Here is a 13,920-nt window from a genome sequence, read left to right on the forward strand (position 1 = left end):
ATTACTCACAGTTATGTTCTCTTGTGACACCCAAATAGAGTCTTTCTAACCTCAGGGCCCAGTTCCCTACTGTTTCATGTTACATTGGCACTTACATTTACATCTGGAAGGTAGCTTTAAAACTGACAAGGTGAACGGAAAATTGAGGTTGATACTTTTTCATACAGACATGAAATTATAAACCTTGTAACAGGGGACACTGACCATGGCCACATATCACCTGTCTATAAAGCACTGAAGAGAGTGGAAGTTGCATGTCCAAATTGAAGAAAGAACAAAAGAAAGTAATTTGAGTTATTTACAAAGTAAGGAATTTATTATTTTATTTTATTTTTTACATAGAAGAATACAATAGTCAATTCATCTCTTCAGAAAGAGGTGACTTGGTTATTGTGAATACTAAGTACCTTTACAGAAAAAGAAAAAAATATATATTCTGGCTGCAATAGCTCCCTTTAACATAGTAGGGACAGCTAAACAAGAATGAATGACTGGGATCTGAAGCTAACTGAATCCAGACTGAAAATGAGGTGCATGTTCTTAACACTAAGAGTGATAAACTACCACAGCACAGGGTGGATATTGCTTTCCCTGGTGTCTGCAGAAGATGATTGTTTACCTAATGAAAAATACACATCAGCTGAAAAGGTGCCTAGCTGAAATATAGGAGTCTCTGACAACAAAATGTCAGACTAGATAGCTTGATGGTGTGTTCTAGCCTTGAGGGTTATGGAGGTATACCCTCAGAGATATACATAATAAGCTAAAAGAGAATATAGCAAAGAGTTAATGCAGGAATGCAGCTGGAGAAAACTGCCTTGCAGGTTCAATGGAAAAACAGAAATTCCTTTCTGCATTACTTTTATAAGCCCTTTTAAGCTAAACACGTGGCTGCTAGTCATCCTCTAAGTACATAGTCTTCCATGGAAAATAGAAAAGCCTGCTTTCCTAATTGACATTTCCAGAAATTCTCAAGGCAGATATGGCTATTTATTAAAAATCAAATTGTATCTCCCCAAGCAGATAAAAACAAAAGAATAAAAACAGGCTCACAGTGAGGGAGAAGGGAAAAAAATCTGGCAGAATAGAGATACAAACACAGCAGAAAGGCAATTCCCATGGTCTCCATGTGACTTGTTAAGGGAGTCTCCTCCTGAAAGAAGTAAAAAGGCATTTCAAACATGTCCTACACCAAAACTTCAAAGCACTCAGTGAACTTTGAATTCTCTGCTCCATCATCATCCGTGACTGACAGCATGATTTCAAAGCATGTCTAAAGATGCAGTGTGTCACCTGGTGGATATACAAACACGTCACAGAAGGCCAGACATAACTCCCATTGATTTTCTGTGAGAACTAAACTCCTAAACACCTCCTCTGCTTTTGTGAAAATGAACAGAGGCTGCAAAGTCATCATGGTGCTTCTGTCCATATTACCCATTGAAAGAGTTTTTCAACTGGGAATGGTAAAATTATCTGTAACAAAAGAAAACCAAACATTTGTGCCATTCCAGGACACAGTTAGAATTCAAGAGATAGAAATTAGATGAAATTAAAAGAGAGGAAGTTAGAAAAAATCTTTTCCTGCCTTCCCCTTGTCTCTCCTTCACATCACAATATGAACTGACTCAGTCTAAGACTGGCTCTCCACTGCAATTGATGTGTTGACTCTCAGGTGAAAGACTCATCTCCTCTTTCCTTTACTAGGAATCAGCTTTAGTGGAAACTGATCCTTTCCCATCCTTGCCCACTGTCATGTGAAAAAGGGAGATTTTCCTAAACCCTTAGTGTTTGATTAGTCTGTCCATGTACCAGGAGAACTGAGACCCTAGTGCCCAAGCAGCCTGTCAGTGTCCCATTATGGGCACTCTTCATTGAGCATTTCACCAGATCAGATGGTGCTTTGACTGACTTGTCCAGGGTCACATGCCAAACAGAGAGATTCCCTTCTGGATCTCCACATCATTACCTCTGCCAGTGACTGCTAGCACCCATTAGGGACTCACATTAACAGCTCACAGAATAGCATTCTATTAATAAAATTGTGACAGGTTTAGGCTGAAGATTGCCAGTGACAGTGTGTGACTGCAAAAGTGCATTCAAAGCAATATACTAAAAAGATGATCAGAATGCACTGAACATTGATCTTACCCAGTATGTGTCCCTGTGGGGGAGAAGAGAGGTTCAGGCCATTGAATGAGCCCAGAAGTTATGACAGAGTCTTCCCTAACTTCTACCAATTCTTAATTTACTTTTGTATTATTTATGTACATTCAGGTGGAGCTCAAGCAAGTTTAGTCATACATCTATACCTTTACTCAGTGAGAGGTGGTGGTACCTCAGTGGTGGGTATCTCAGTATAGTATCTGAGATAGTCTTGGGACTGGGACATGCATCAGTCCAAGGAAAGCGATTTCAGCAGTGTTGCTGACTCAACAGCAGGTCTTCTTCCTTTATCTCTCGTGGTTTTCACCTCTTCTGCGGCTTATTGACTGTAAAGTACCTCTGAGTTCCCTCCTGTGCAAGGGTTTTGACAGAATCTGGCTGCTGTCCCCACTCCCCTCCACCCTCTGTTTAGTCCCCCTCAGATTGTATTGTGTGGGGGAGGTTGGGTATGTTGACCATGTTCCGTCCAGGGAGTAGCAACAGTATAACAGTATTCTCCCCTGTAATTTCCATACGGGAAATCTTTTTATTTACACGCCCCCTGCCCCACCCCCCATGTGTTGTACAAAAAAATTGCCAGCACAGGAAGGGTGAGTATTCACTGTCTGAGGCAGCTGCCCTGTCCATGAAGTGTTAGTAGCAGACATATAAATGCAATGCACTTTTCAGTGGCCCTTTTGCCAACTATTTGGACTTGAATGCTTTTAAGTCAACGCTGAATATTTCTCCATCCAGATCTGATGTTCTGTGTTTGCTCTTTTCCATCTTGGACTACAAAAAGTAGGATGATATTTGAGAGACGCAAATGGTGAATGATGTTGGTAAGATCTGGCTGGCAAACAATTAGAAATGTCAACCCTTTAATAAATACAGATAAAAGGGACGAGGCTTGGGCTTGCACTACCACTCACTTTTTGATGAGTTGGCAAGAGAACCTTCCTTGAGCGAAGCAGAGTGTCTTGTTAAAGGACTTTTGGATTGGGTTCTTTTTCCCTTTGAACTGAAGACTGATGAGAGGGAGGCTAGTTTTCTCTTGTTCGGTCTCAGTTTATTCTTTTTTTATCATCATTACAAGGTACAAGGAGCTATGTGCACTATGATAGAAAAGGGGTAAAATGGCTAACAAAGATCCTCTTCAAGGTCTTTTATATGTCCATTTACCCAATTAACAGATGCCAACTAAATTATTTTTCTTAGTGACCCAATGACCCAACACCTGTGTGCTGCACTACGGTATTCTCTATCCAATCATTTACTACTACCCAAAAACCCCTAGGAGAAGAACATGAAGAAGAAAGAAGAAGGACAAGAGACAACACCCTAAATCCTCCATCTTGTCTCCTGTTCTCTAAACTAACTTTTTCACTCAGTGTTTTAAAAAACTTTCTAATCTACACACACCTTTCCTATCTAGCTTTAACATTTGTTTTCATGTATCACCATGAAAACATGCTCATGAATTTCATATTATATGAAATTCAGTGTTTTTTTGAATCTTAGAACTAAGTATTAGATACAAGGGCACACAATCTGTATCTCAGATTCCAACAGCAGAGGAGTAATTTAGTGTCTGACAGGCAACCTCTTCTGACACTGTATTCTCAATCTCATAAAGAACTTTTTTGGGAGATATGATACTAGAAATAATCAAGCTTGAAGGTGATAAATAATCTAAAGTCCACACAGGCAACCAAAAAAACAGTTTGTTTGTGGACTTTCAGATATGCAGAAAGAACTACCTGGGCTGCGCAGCAGCTGGGTGGCATAGCTTTAATTTAAGAATCTAATTTATTTCATCAACCCTCTTTATGCTGTTCTGGGGATTAATGTAATGTTTATTTTTCCAATCACATCCAGAAATAACAGGATTAGAATATGCCTATGTCTCAAACAATACAAAGTTAATCTCTTTAATGAAGAAAAACTGTTCTATGCCCTAAAAATAAGATGTGTATCTGAGTCAGCAGGCCGGATATTTGGGATAATTATTCTATGTTAAATGTCCATGCACAGATACATCCACTGGGTTGAAATGATATAACTATGCAGTACTATTTTCTGCTGTTGCTAAATAGACAAGTTCATGGCTTGACTCACAGCTAAAGTCAGTCAGAAGGAATCTTCAGAGTCTGAGATCCTGAAAAAGATTTTCCTTCTTTTCTTTTGCTTGCACTTAAAGAGAAAAAAATATTTTTTTCCCTTGACCTTGAAATAAAGCTTTACAAGCTTTTACTAAGTTTTGATGAGTATATGTTAGATAAAGACATTCATGTCACTGAATTGGAAGTGTACCTCAGTCTCTTGTATGCCTTTCCCCTATGAAGGTTCATAGATCAGAGGTATTTCTGACTTAAAATATAAGCCTTTACACGTCACTTTTAGTTATGATTGTTTAACATTTCAGTAAATGTTCCCAATAGCTGTGCTTGTTTTCCTGATGTGTTTTTCAAGAAGCAGAGCCAATTTTGTGGTTTGCTATATGTAACTCTGAGAGACTAAGTCAGATAAATTATTATTGAATGATTAGGAAAATGGAATAGGCAAATGCTCTTTAACGGAAGAGCCATACATAACTGTGGTCGTAAAAGCATTGATTTTTAGCTTGATTTCAGTATGTTCTGCATGAAGTCGTTTTCTCATAGGTTCTGCCTCATGAGTGTGATTAGAGTAGTGTACTACCTATAAAGATGGACATTTCATTATTTAAGATTTCCCTTTTCACAGAGTGAGAATGTTGACAGCATCTGTATTCAGCAATATGAAAATATCTTCTCCCTGGTGATAAGGTCTATAGATGCCATCTGTATATCTATTTGTCTATCTATCTATCTATCTATCTATCTATCTATCTATCTATCTATCCATCCATCCATCCATCCATCCAACAGACAGAAAGAAACGGAAATGTGTTAAGAAGTACAGAAAGAGATATCACAAGCATGCATATCATACATGCACTTAACAAAGCCTGTTCTAACCCAAATTTCTCTTCTGAATCAAACACCATTGGTGCTGAGATTTATGAAGAAAAAATTGGAGTACGTCCCCCAGATGTTTCAAGGAAAGATAAAAAATGCTCAAGAAAATTCTTGTCTCTTATAGTATTCATACTAATTCAAATGACAGGTTATTCCAGGTAAATATCTGATTCCTAAGTTTTAGGAAGTAATGTTATTACTCACATTTGCTACATAAAAAACCATTACCTTTTCTTGAAAGGACTGCAGTTTCTGTAATTAGCTACACTTACAGCTTCCTGTGTGTGGATGACTGCAATCCCATATTATGCTCCTGAGTTTTGCTTGTTTAAATCATGCCTGATGAACACAGAAAATAATGTAGAAGCATAGAACATTTTAGGCTGTAAAAGACGTTTAAGCTTATTGAGTCCATCCTTAAACACATCACTGCCAAGTCCACCACTAAACCACATCTCCAAGTGAACACACATACACTTTAAATACCCCCAGGAATTTAAACACCTCATTTCTCTGGGCAGCCTCTTACAATGCTTGAGCATCCCTTTTGCAAAGAAATCTTCCTTAATAGCAAATCTAAACATCCTCTGGCAGAACTTGAAGCCATTTCCTCTTGTCCCACTGCTCATTATCTGGGAGAAGAGATCCCCATCTTAATACAATTTCCTTTGAGGTAGTTGTAGAGAAAGTGATAATGTCCCCCTCAGAGCCTCTTTTACTCAAGGTTAAACAAACCCAGCTCCCTCAGCTGCTCCTCACAGAGCTTGTGCTTCAGACCTTTCACCAGCTCCATTGCCCTTTGGACTCATTCCAGTCCCTTAGTGATTTTTAAGAAGTTAGGAGCACAAAATTGGAGAGAGGATTTGAGGTGCAGCCTCACCTGTAGTGAGTACAGGGAGATGATCCCTGCCCTAGTATGTCTAGCCACAGGATTTCTGATACAAACCAGGATACTGTTCATGCATGAACATGTATTTAACATGAACGAGTTTTTACCTGCTCCGCAGCAGGAGAAACTGAATCCATTCCAGCAATTACAAAGTAGAAAGGAGAAATCACCAATTAGTGGAACCATGAACCACTATTATACTTGAAATTGGCCATTCCCCAAGTGCAGGCTTTTTCTTACTGTAACTGAATCACTTGTCTGCTCACATTCCTCCTCTATTTGCTTTATTTTTTGCTCTATTGAACGAACCCTTTTAATGATCTTGGGAAATCTGTTTGAGATAACATTTAGTATTTCATCCATGTGCATTGCCAAAACACTTTCTGAAAAGCTCTGGGGCTTTAGGTTGCTAACTGCTTCTGATGCTCTGGTACCCAGGGCTTGCAGGCACTCATTGGCTGCACAGAACATAGAACTGCCTGGCAAATGGTGATAGACTTGATGGTGTGAGGAGACACTGCAGAGAGAAACAACACCTCCACAGGTTGGTGATCAGAAGGGACTTGGACACATCAAAGAAATTTAGAAACTATCAAAAAGCCTGCTACTGTGAGTGGAGAAGAAATAGATACAGTGCTGAGGTGAAAAGGTACCCTTCTCAGAGAGTGGATGGAAATTTTTTGTCTGTCTTTCCTGCTTCAGTGGAAAATTATCTGTCTACAATTAAGAGTACTATTACCGATTTTCTGTTGTAATCAACAACAGAGGAATTTTAGTTAGCTAACTCCTTTTTCATTGCCCTACACTATTCAAGCACCTTTATGTGCCACATTGGTTATCAGTTAATTTTAAATTTTTTATCTTATAGTCCAGTCTCATGTTTCTTGAGGAAATTTTATTTTAACACCCAGAAGCTCTGCATATGCCATTTTACCCAGCTAAAATAACATTATCTGCAGTTTCCCTTTTTTTGGCATGGCAAAATCTCTGCAGGCAGAAGATAGAAATGCAAAACCTGCAGTCTGGGATTCAAGGCTTACTGGTCCCTGCCAATGAACTTCCCTGTTATTCCCATTATTCTCAAAGCAAGCTAGTTAAACTTTGGTCAGAGATTTTATTGTTGTCATGTAATGGGTCAGGAGCAGCTCTAAAGCAGTAGTGACACTGCACTTTGCTTTCCCTTGTGCATAATTTCAGCCCCATTGGTGAAATGTGGCGCCTTTCTCATGCCCACCAAGAAATGTTATTTTGGAAAGGCAAGAAGAGTTTTTGCCAGAAGTTGTCACAGAGCATATGTTATATCATGTTATATCATGCTCAGTGATTAAGACAGGGAATAAAATCAAGCGTTAGTCCAAACACAGAACTTTGCATGTGGAAGAGATGTTGATCTTTCTAAATAGCTCTTTATGCTGTCAAATTTTAGGGGTTCTGGCATGTTAAAAATTTAATTGTAGATTAGTATGAGCAGTTTTGATAAAACCTTCACAGATTTTAAGTCTACTAAGAAGAAGAAATATGATTTCTTTATTTCATTGTTGTATGGAATTTTTACAGTCTTTATGGTAAATTGGAGACATTACTCCAGAAAGGGAAGATACTCTGATACAACACCCCTATATGTGGGCATCTGTTGTTTCAGAAGTGACTGAAATCAAAATTTTAAAAAGTATTCCAAAAATCTTTTAGATGTGGTAAGGTAAAATTTACTTCAGTAATACCACATAATTAGTGAAAAATTATCAAAAATAATATAAATTAAAAAACAACTTGGTAAGAAATTCTTAAAGACACTTCAAGAATGAGCACTTCTCAGAATTGTTGGAATATTAGTTGAAATCAATACTGTGTTGTGGAAAATAATTTTAAGAACTTCAAGTAAATTAAAAAAAAAAATATTAAACCACAGTATATTTTAATAGAAGGTTTCACAATTCGTGTTTAATTGCTATATGCTCAACCATAGTTAATTTTGAAAAATGCTCAGCTATCTGGGGTGTGTTCCTCTTTTATCACTGTAAACCACATTAGCTTCAAATTGTGCCACTTAATAAATAGTTTCTAAATTCTGGTACATCTGCTAGCCTGGGAGCAGACAGCAGTGAGACTGGTCTCCGGGCGACTTTAATTATGTTTTCCATTCACTTGATGGAAGTTCTCAGCCATCAGATGCCACCTGCTATCATTTTTATTTCCAGTCATATGAACTGTTGCTCAGGGCAGCAAAGGGAACCTTAGATGTCATTCTTGTAAGGTGCAGTGTCATGAAAACTCTGCTGTTGTATTGTACTTGCAAGGCCAGAACCAAGCTCCCAAAGCCTTCACTCGACTGACTGTACTTTGGTGGGTAAAAACTGCCACGGGTTTTTGTTTTTATTTCTGAAAAACCAACACAGTTTGGACTTCAAAGAACTGTAAAATATTTTTTTTTTTATTTTCAACACAATTCTTTCTGATTCTTGAAGTTTCTGTTAATTTTTCTGCCATCTTTTCTTTTTATTCTCCCGCTTTTAATCACAAGACGAATTAAATACCTATGTCAAAATAAATGACAGAGCCAAGAAATGAGGGAAGATTTATGTGAGTCTCATTAGGAACATTCTGCTTGTTAGAACTATGGTCGCATTGTGTGAGGCATTTTCATCACACAACCTATTTTCTGTGTAGACCATTAGCCAGTCAGTGGGGTTTGATTAAGTCCATTCTAGTATGTGATCATCAGGTAAAAACCAGCAGAGGATGAAAGTGTTAGCTGAGGTTTCGGGTGAGAATTCCTCCTTCAGTGAACGTTGCATTCAGTAAACATTAAAATGTTTGACATTTTAATTTTTTCTTTAGTTTTTATTCAGTGAATCATATCCTCCAGAGGCACCTGTAATTCTTCACAGCAATTCCCCAGGGTCTTGGTATTTAGTCCAGATCAGCAGCAAAGGAATCTATTGGGTGACATCGTGCTTGATTAGGATATTAGCTGCCATTCAACTAGGACACTGTGGTTGCCCACTGATGTTGAAAATAGTTTCTGTTTTGATATTTGATATTTGATTTTGTTATTTTAAATTTGTTACTACCAACATGTTTTTTGTAAGCCTCCAAATAAAAAGGCTCTTTTAGATACAACATATACAGGAATGTTTCTAATAATTATAAGGGTTTTAGCTGCTATTTTAACACGGTGCATCATTATCTGAGCTATCAATATACTGACTCTGAAATACTCATGTATCTGAATAATATTTTAAGATATTTTTAATACCCTTAGGTATGTTTGAGTGAGAGATTTCTAGGAAAAAAGGCACAGAGAAGCCTTTCAAGGGAGTACAATTCGAGATCCATTTATTTCCCAGAACTTCCTTTTAGTTATCAAAATTATAGATTGCATGGAGCTGTTGAAGATTTCCTGTTCTGAAATGTACAATGTACACTGTATTATAAATCCATTGTTAAAAATGTGTAAAAGTTTTGTTAACCCCAGATCTGGAATTCACTGCAGAGCAGGGTTTGAAATATTCCATTTTGGAAGTTTGTCTAAACTCAAACAACCAAACTCTGTACCAGAGCACTGGGGCATCCTTGTCTAATAGCTTATTACCAATCTCCTAGGGACTCACTGCCATGAAAGGCACTATATAAGCTTAGAAGAATTTTTATTCTTGCCCCATGTGTAGTTTAGATGTCATGTGTAGTTACTGTGTACTGGTAGTTTACTTCAAACGAATGCTGATTGAGGCCTGAGGAAACGATCGAGCTGTGTGCTAAAAAGAGGCAAAAAAATAAAATACTGCTTTGCTGTTCTACTGAGATACATCTGTGCTGGCTGCCAAATGCTCATTCCTAGTTTGAATTCAGAATTGATCACTTTAGCCTGTAGAGATAAGAACAAAGTCAGATCATATTTGTTTAAATATTTGGTGGTTTTTAATAAAATATTTCTTTAAGTACTATTGTACTTTAGTCCTTCAGAAGAGTCAATAAAAGAAGAACCTGTTCATTCACCTGAGGAAAGCTTGTATAAGCGTGTTTACTTTTTGAGAATATAGACCAGAATACAATTGTCCTCAAACACCTTCAGAGAATAACTGTAAAAAGAAAAGGGTGCTTCACAGTGCTCCACAGATGATGAATTATTTCATCAGCTTAGCCTTTTAAAGCCGGTTGTAAGTTTTTTCAAGAAAAGAAAATTGATAGGGTTGTCTGATCTACCCAGTCTTTGAATTGCACAGTATTTGGATGGTTTACAGGATCCCTCTAAGAGGACCTAAATATCAAATGTGTCTTCAAAATTTTCTGAAGAAATTGGCTTTTTTTGGAAATTTCTCTTCTTAACCAACATGAAAAAAAATATACCCAGTGAGAAGTAAGAGAACATATTGCTGTTGTTTTCAAGAAAAAGACATAATGAATATTAAAACCCAATTTAATATAAGCTGTGTTCCCAATCACACTCCCATAGTTTAAAAGTTAAACCCTAGTCCTGTGCAAGGTACCAGTGAAAGAGATAAAATTCACATTGTCTCAAATTGCAACAGTATGACTCATAGGTCAGTTCATTTTTGGTGTTGTTTTCCATTGAGTTGATAAGTTGTGTTAATTGTGTCTTATAGCAAGTAACCATATTTAGGGACTTCAGAAGTCCTGATCAGTTTTCCCTCCTTCTGTAAGATCTACCAGATGTTCATTTCTTTGCAGCTAGTCATTTATTTCATTGAAGTGTGTAGATGTAAATGTTATACAGCTTCAAAGGTACTTCCACAGTTCAAGGTCCTACACAATCTCCTCGGGACAAATTTCTGTAAATCTCTCCAGACTAGTTGGATAAGTATGGCTTCAGAAACCAAATGTGAGACACCTTAGCTTGAAAAGAATATCCTAACACTATTTACATTTTCATATTAATATGTGCTATTGAAATAAATTATTGGTAATTTTTCTACACTCTAGAAAAAAAAAAAATAAATACACAAACCCACCAAATTGTAAGATTTTCTTACTGGAAAAATTGTCCAGCTATTTACTATATTTATTATATGTTATATATTTCTGATGATGGGAAAACACATTGATTCTTTCAAAATAAATTATGGGCTTAAAATATACCAAAGTATGTTGCCCTAATAAATGGCAACTTATATGAAAAAAGGAAATAAAGAACTTGAGGGCTTTATTTGGATCCAGTCTGTTATTGTAAATGATGCTCTCAATTTATTTATTTTTTAATAACCTCCAGCAAGGGAAGATTATTGTGATAAATGTTTCATATTGTTGCAATATATACCTTTCAAAATTTCCATATCTGGCAACTAATAGGCACTTCTTGAAGGCTTCAATAGGCTCCTTAGCCAGATAACATGGCTGGAAGCTGCTTCATGATTAATTTCATCTAAATGTGGTAATTATCATACTTTGAAGTAATGCCTGCAGAACATGCTTTCACAGAGAGTTAGTGGAAGCAGAGGATTAACCCAGAAATATTTCAGTTCAGAGCAGTATATCACCCAAGTAGAAATATATTTTCTTCCAAATTTTTCAAGATTATTAAACTACTTGGCAGTCATTTGCATTACCTTATCTCATATCAACTTCTCCACAGCAATTTAGAAAGCAACAGAAACAGAATTATTTGTATTATTAGCAGTAATGGGATAGTCTTGGGTTTGCAAGCAATTTAATTTGACAGGTTCTGCCCTGAAGTATTTCTTATATTAGCGTTCAAGAGCACAATTCATTTATCATTCATATATATGTTGTGGACATAAGCATTATCCTGCCTATATTCCAGGAACCCTATAGCTTATTAGAGAGGATGTTAATTTCCTTATAGCCATCCAGGGGAATGCCTTCTACCCTTTGCATGCCTTCTTCCTCTATGCATGCCTTTGTTCCTGTCTCACAGGATCTCCACTTTGTACAAGGATCTTCTTGGTTGTACAGGTGAGACTAGTGAAAAGGGCATGTGAAGCACCAAGAATGCTTCTAAAACTGGGTGATTTTTTACCCAGTTAAAAGCCCTGAGGTAGAACAGCATAAAGAATTATAATGGAGAGAAGCTATCTCTGTGTATTTCTGCACACTTATATAGCATCATTAAAGATTCCAAATCTCTCGGCCATCAGAAAAAAATTCCTGAAAAAAAAAACTGTACAAAAATCCTACCTTAAGTGAAAGTGAGACTGAATAGCCTAGTTAAGTCTTTCCAGTCGATTGCGTGGCCATGCTGCATTTTGATTCAGCTGAGTCATTTCAATTCTATTCAAGTCAACCAGGGATGAATTTTGCCTGCTCTTACATAGGCTGGGTTAGGACCGAGTTTCTCCAGGTTCAAAAGGTGTTAGGCATAAAATCTTCTGCACTAGGCCTTAGATGTGTGATTGCCAACAACTGCAGGAGAAGAGTGCCTTTCATTACATCTCTGCTCTTGGGCTGCTAGCACATCCTCCCTTGTGCCTCTGCAGCCTGACAACATGCACGTGGTGAGCAACCACAGCTCAGTTGCTGCATGAAAGCCATGGTGGTAGCTCAACCACATGTCAAACCTCACGTGTTACCCTTCCAAAATGAAACAAGAGTGTTCAGGGTCACACAGGCTTCCCTGTATTTAGAAGTAGGGTTAAATTAGTGCCACTGTACCATGAAACAAACAGAAGTGGAATGAATCACTGTATCAGTCCAATGCACTTGATAGCAAATAAACTGTTTCACTTCTAAATCATACACTGTGGTTTTCTGTCTGCCTTTACCCTTACTGTGTTTTCACACATACGTGTTTGGGTTTTTTTCTCTTACAGATAAAAAAGAAGCTGCTGTATCCAAAGAACCTAAAAGTAAGAAACTACTATCTCTTTTATATGCCATGCAGTTTCAAAAAGAGTATTTCATTAATCAAAAAATAATAGTTAATGAGTTGTTGAAAATACAAAGAAGAAAGTAGCTACACCATTTATAATTGAAAAATGACATGTTTTAGACTTCTGCTGCCTCCTACTTTCCAAATCCATTCTTATCCTATTTCTAACTGCACATTCCTCTTTGTGACTGACAATTTTGCCTTCCCCTCTTTCCTATCACTGTCTTCAAAAGCAAAGGTTTCATAGGGGAGGAAATGTCAAATTGAGGTCTCAGCTGAATGTGATCTCAGTGGCAGCAATTTTCATAAATAGGCTGGGAAGGCTCAGAGTTCAACATGCTGAGGAACACCAAATTTATCTTCATAAATGCAAAGCAAGGGCCCTGCCTGTCTAAGTAGCTCTGGTTCCAACAGAGAAACTTCTGCAGCTGAAGAGAGATGGGAATTGGGCTCTTCTGAAAAAATAGCCAAAAAATGCTTCGAGAACATAGTATCATTAAAAGGAAAGAGCTATGTCTTCCTTTTCTGCAAATTTGCAAGTGTCAATGCCTCAATGCAGTAAGAATAATAAGACAGTATCTTTGGTAAAACTTCATCTGTTCAGCATTCTGTTCTGAAAGTACAATATATAAGAAAAATTAGAAAAAATATGAAACTTTGAAGTCTGATTCAAATTCACAGTTAAATAGTACACTGACTCTCATTTCCATGGATGAACTTCTGTGACTTCTGTGGTAGAACAATCTCCTGCCATCCTCAGTTTTGCAGCAATTTATTAAAAGATTTATTTTGGCAATGAAAAAAAAAGCTTATATATTGGGTTCTTATGCAAATTTTGCAGAAATATCTAACAAAACATTTCATAGACTTACTCTACAAGTAATGACATGTTAGTGAAATAAGTACCTGTTTTCAAGCAGGTCTTAAAGGACCTATTAATTTGGACACATAATTCCTCAGAACAGCCTTCAAGTGCCTAAAAGGAGCCTACAGGTGAGCTGGAGAGGGGCTTCCCACAAGGGTATGCAATGACAGGACAAGAG

The 13,920-nt window shown here is 37.3% G+C and overlaps 1 protein-coding gene across 13 annotated transcripts in view; it reads left to right on the top strand.

Annotated features, from left to right (window-relative positions):
* Positions 1–13,920, top strand: part of TRDN (triadin) — a 233,563-nt gene that overhangs the window by 122,615 nt on the left and 97,028 nt on the right. For all 13 annotated transcript variants that reach the window (XM_088053842.1, XM_088053833.1, XM_088053836.1 and 10 more), the window contains one exon: positions 12,819–12,854. In XM_088053842.1, coding sequence (XP_087909968.1) covers positions 12,819–12,854 — 36 coding nt within the window. The remainder of the gene's footprint in view (positions 1–12,818; positions 12,855–13,920) is intronic.

The sequence above is a fragment of the Pseudopodoces humilis genome, chromosome 3 (genome assembly GCF_049639895.1).
Source record: "Pseudopodoces humilis isolate 2021_Gansu_Grassland_sample_001 chromosome 3, ASM4963989v1, whole genome shotgun sequence".
In the NCBI taxonomy this organism is placed as follows: Eukaryota; Metazoa; Chordata; class Aves; order Passeriformes; family Paridae; genus Pseudopodoces; species Pseudopodoces humilis.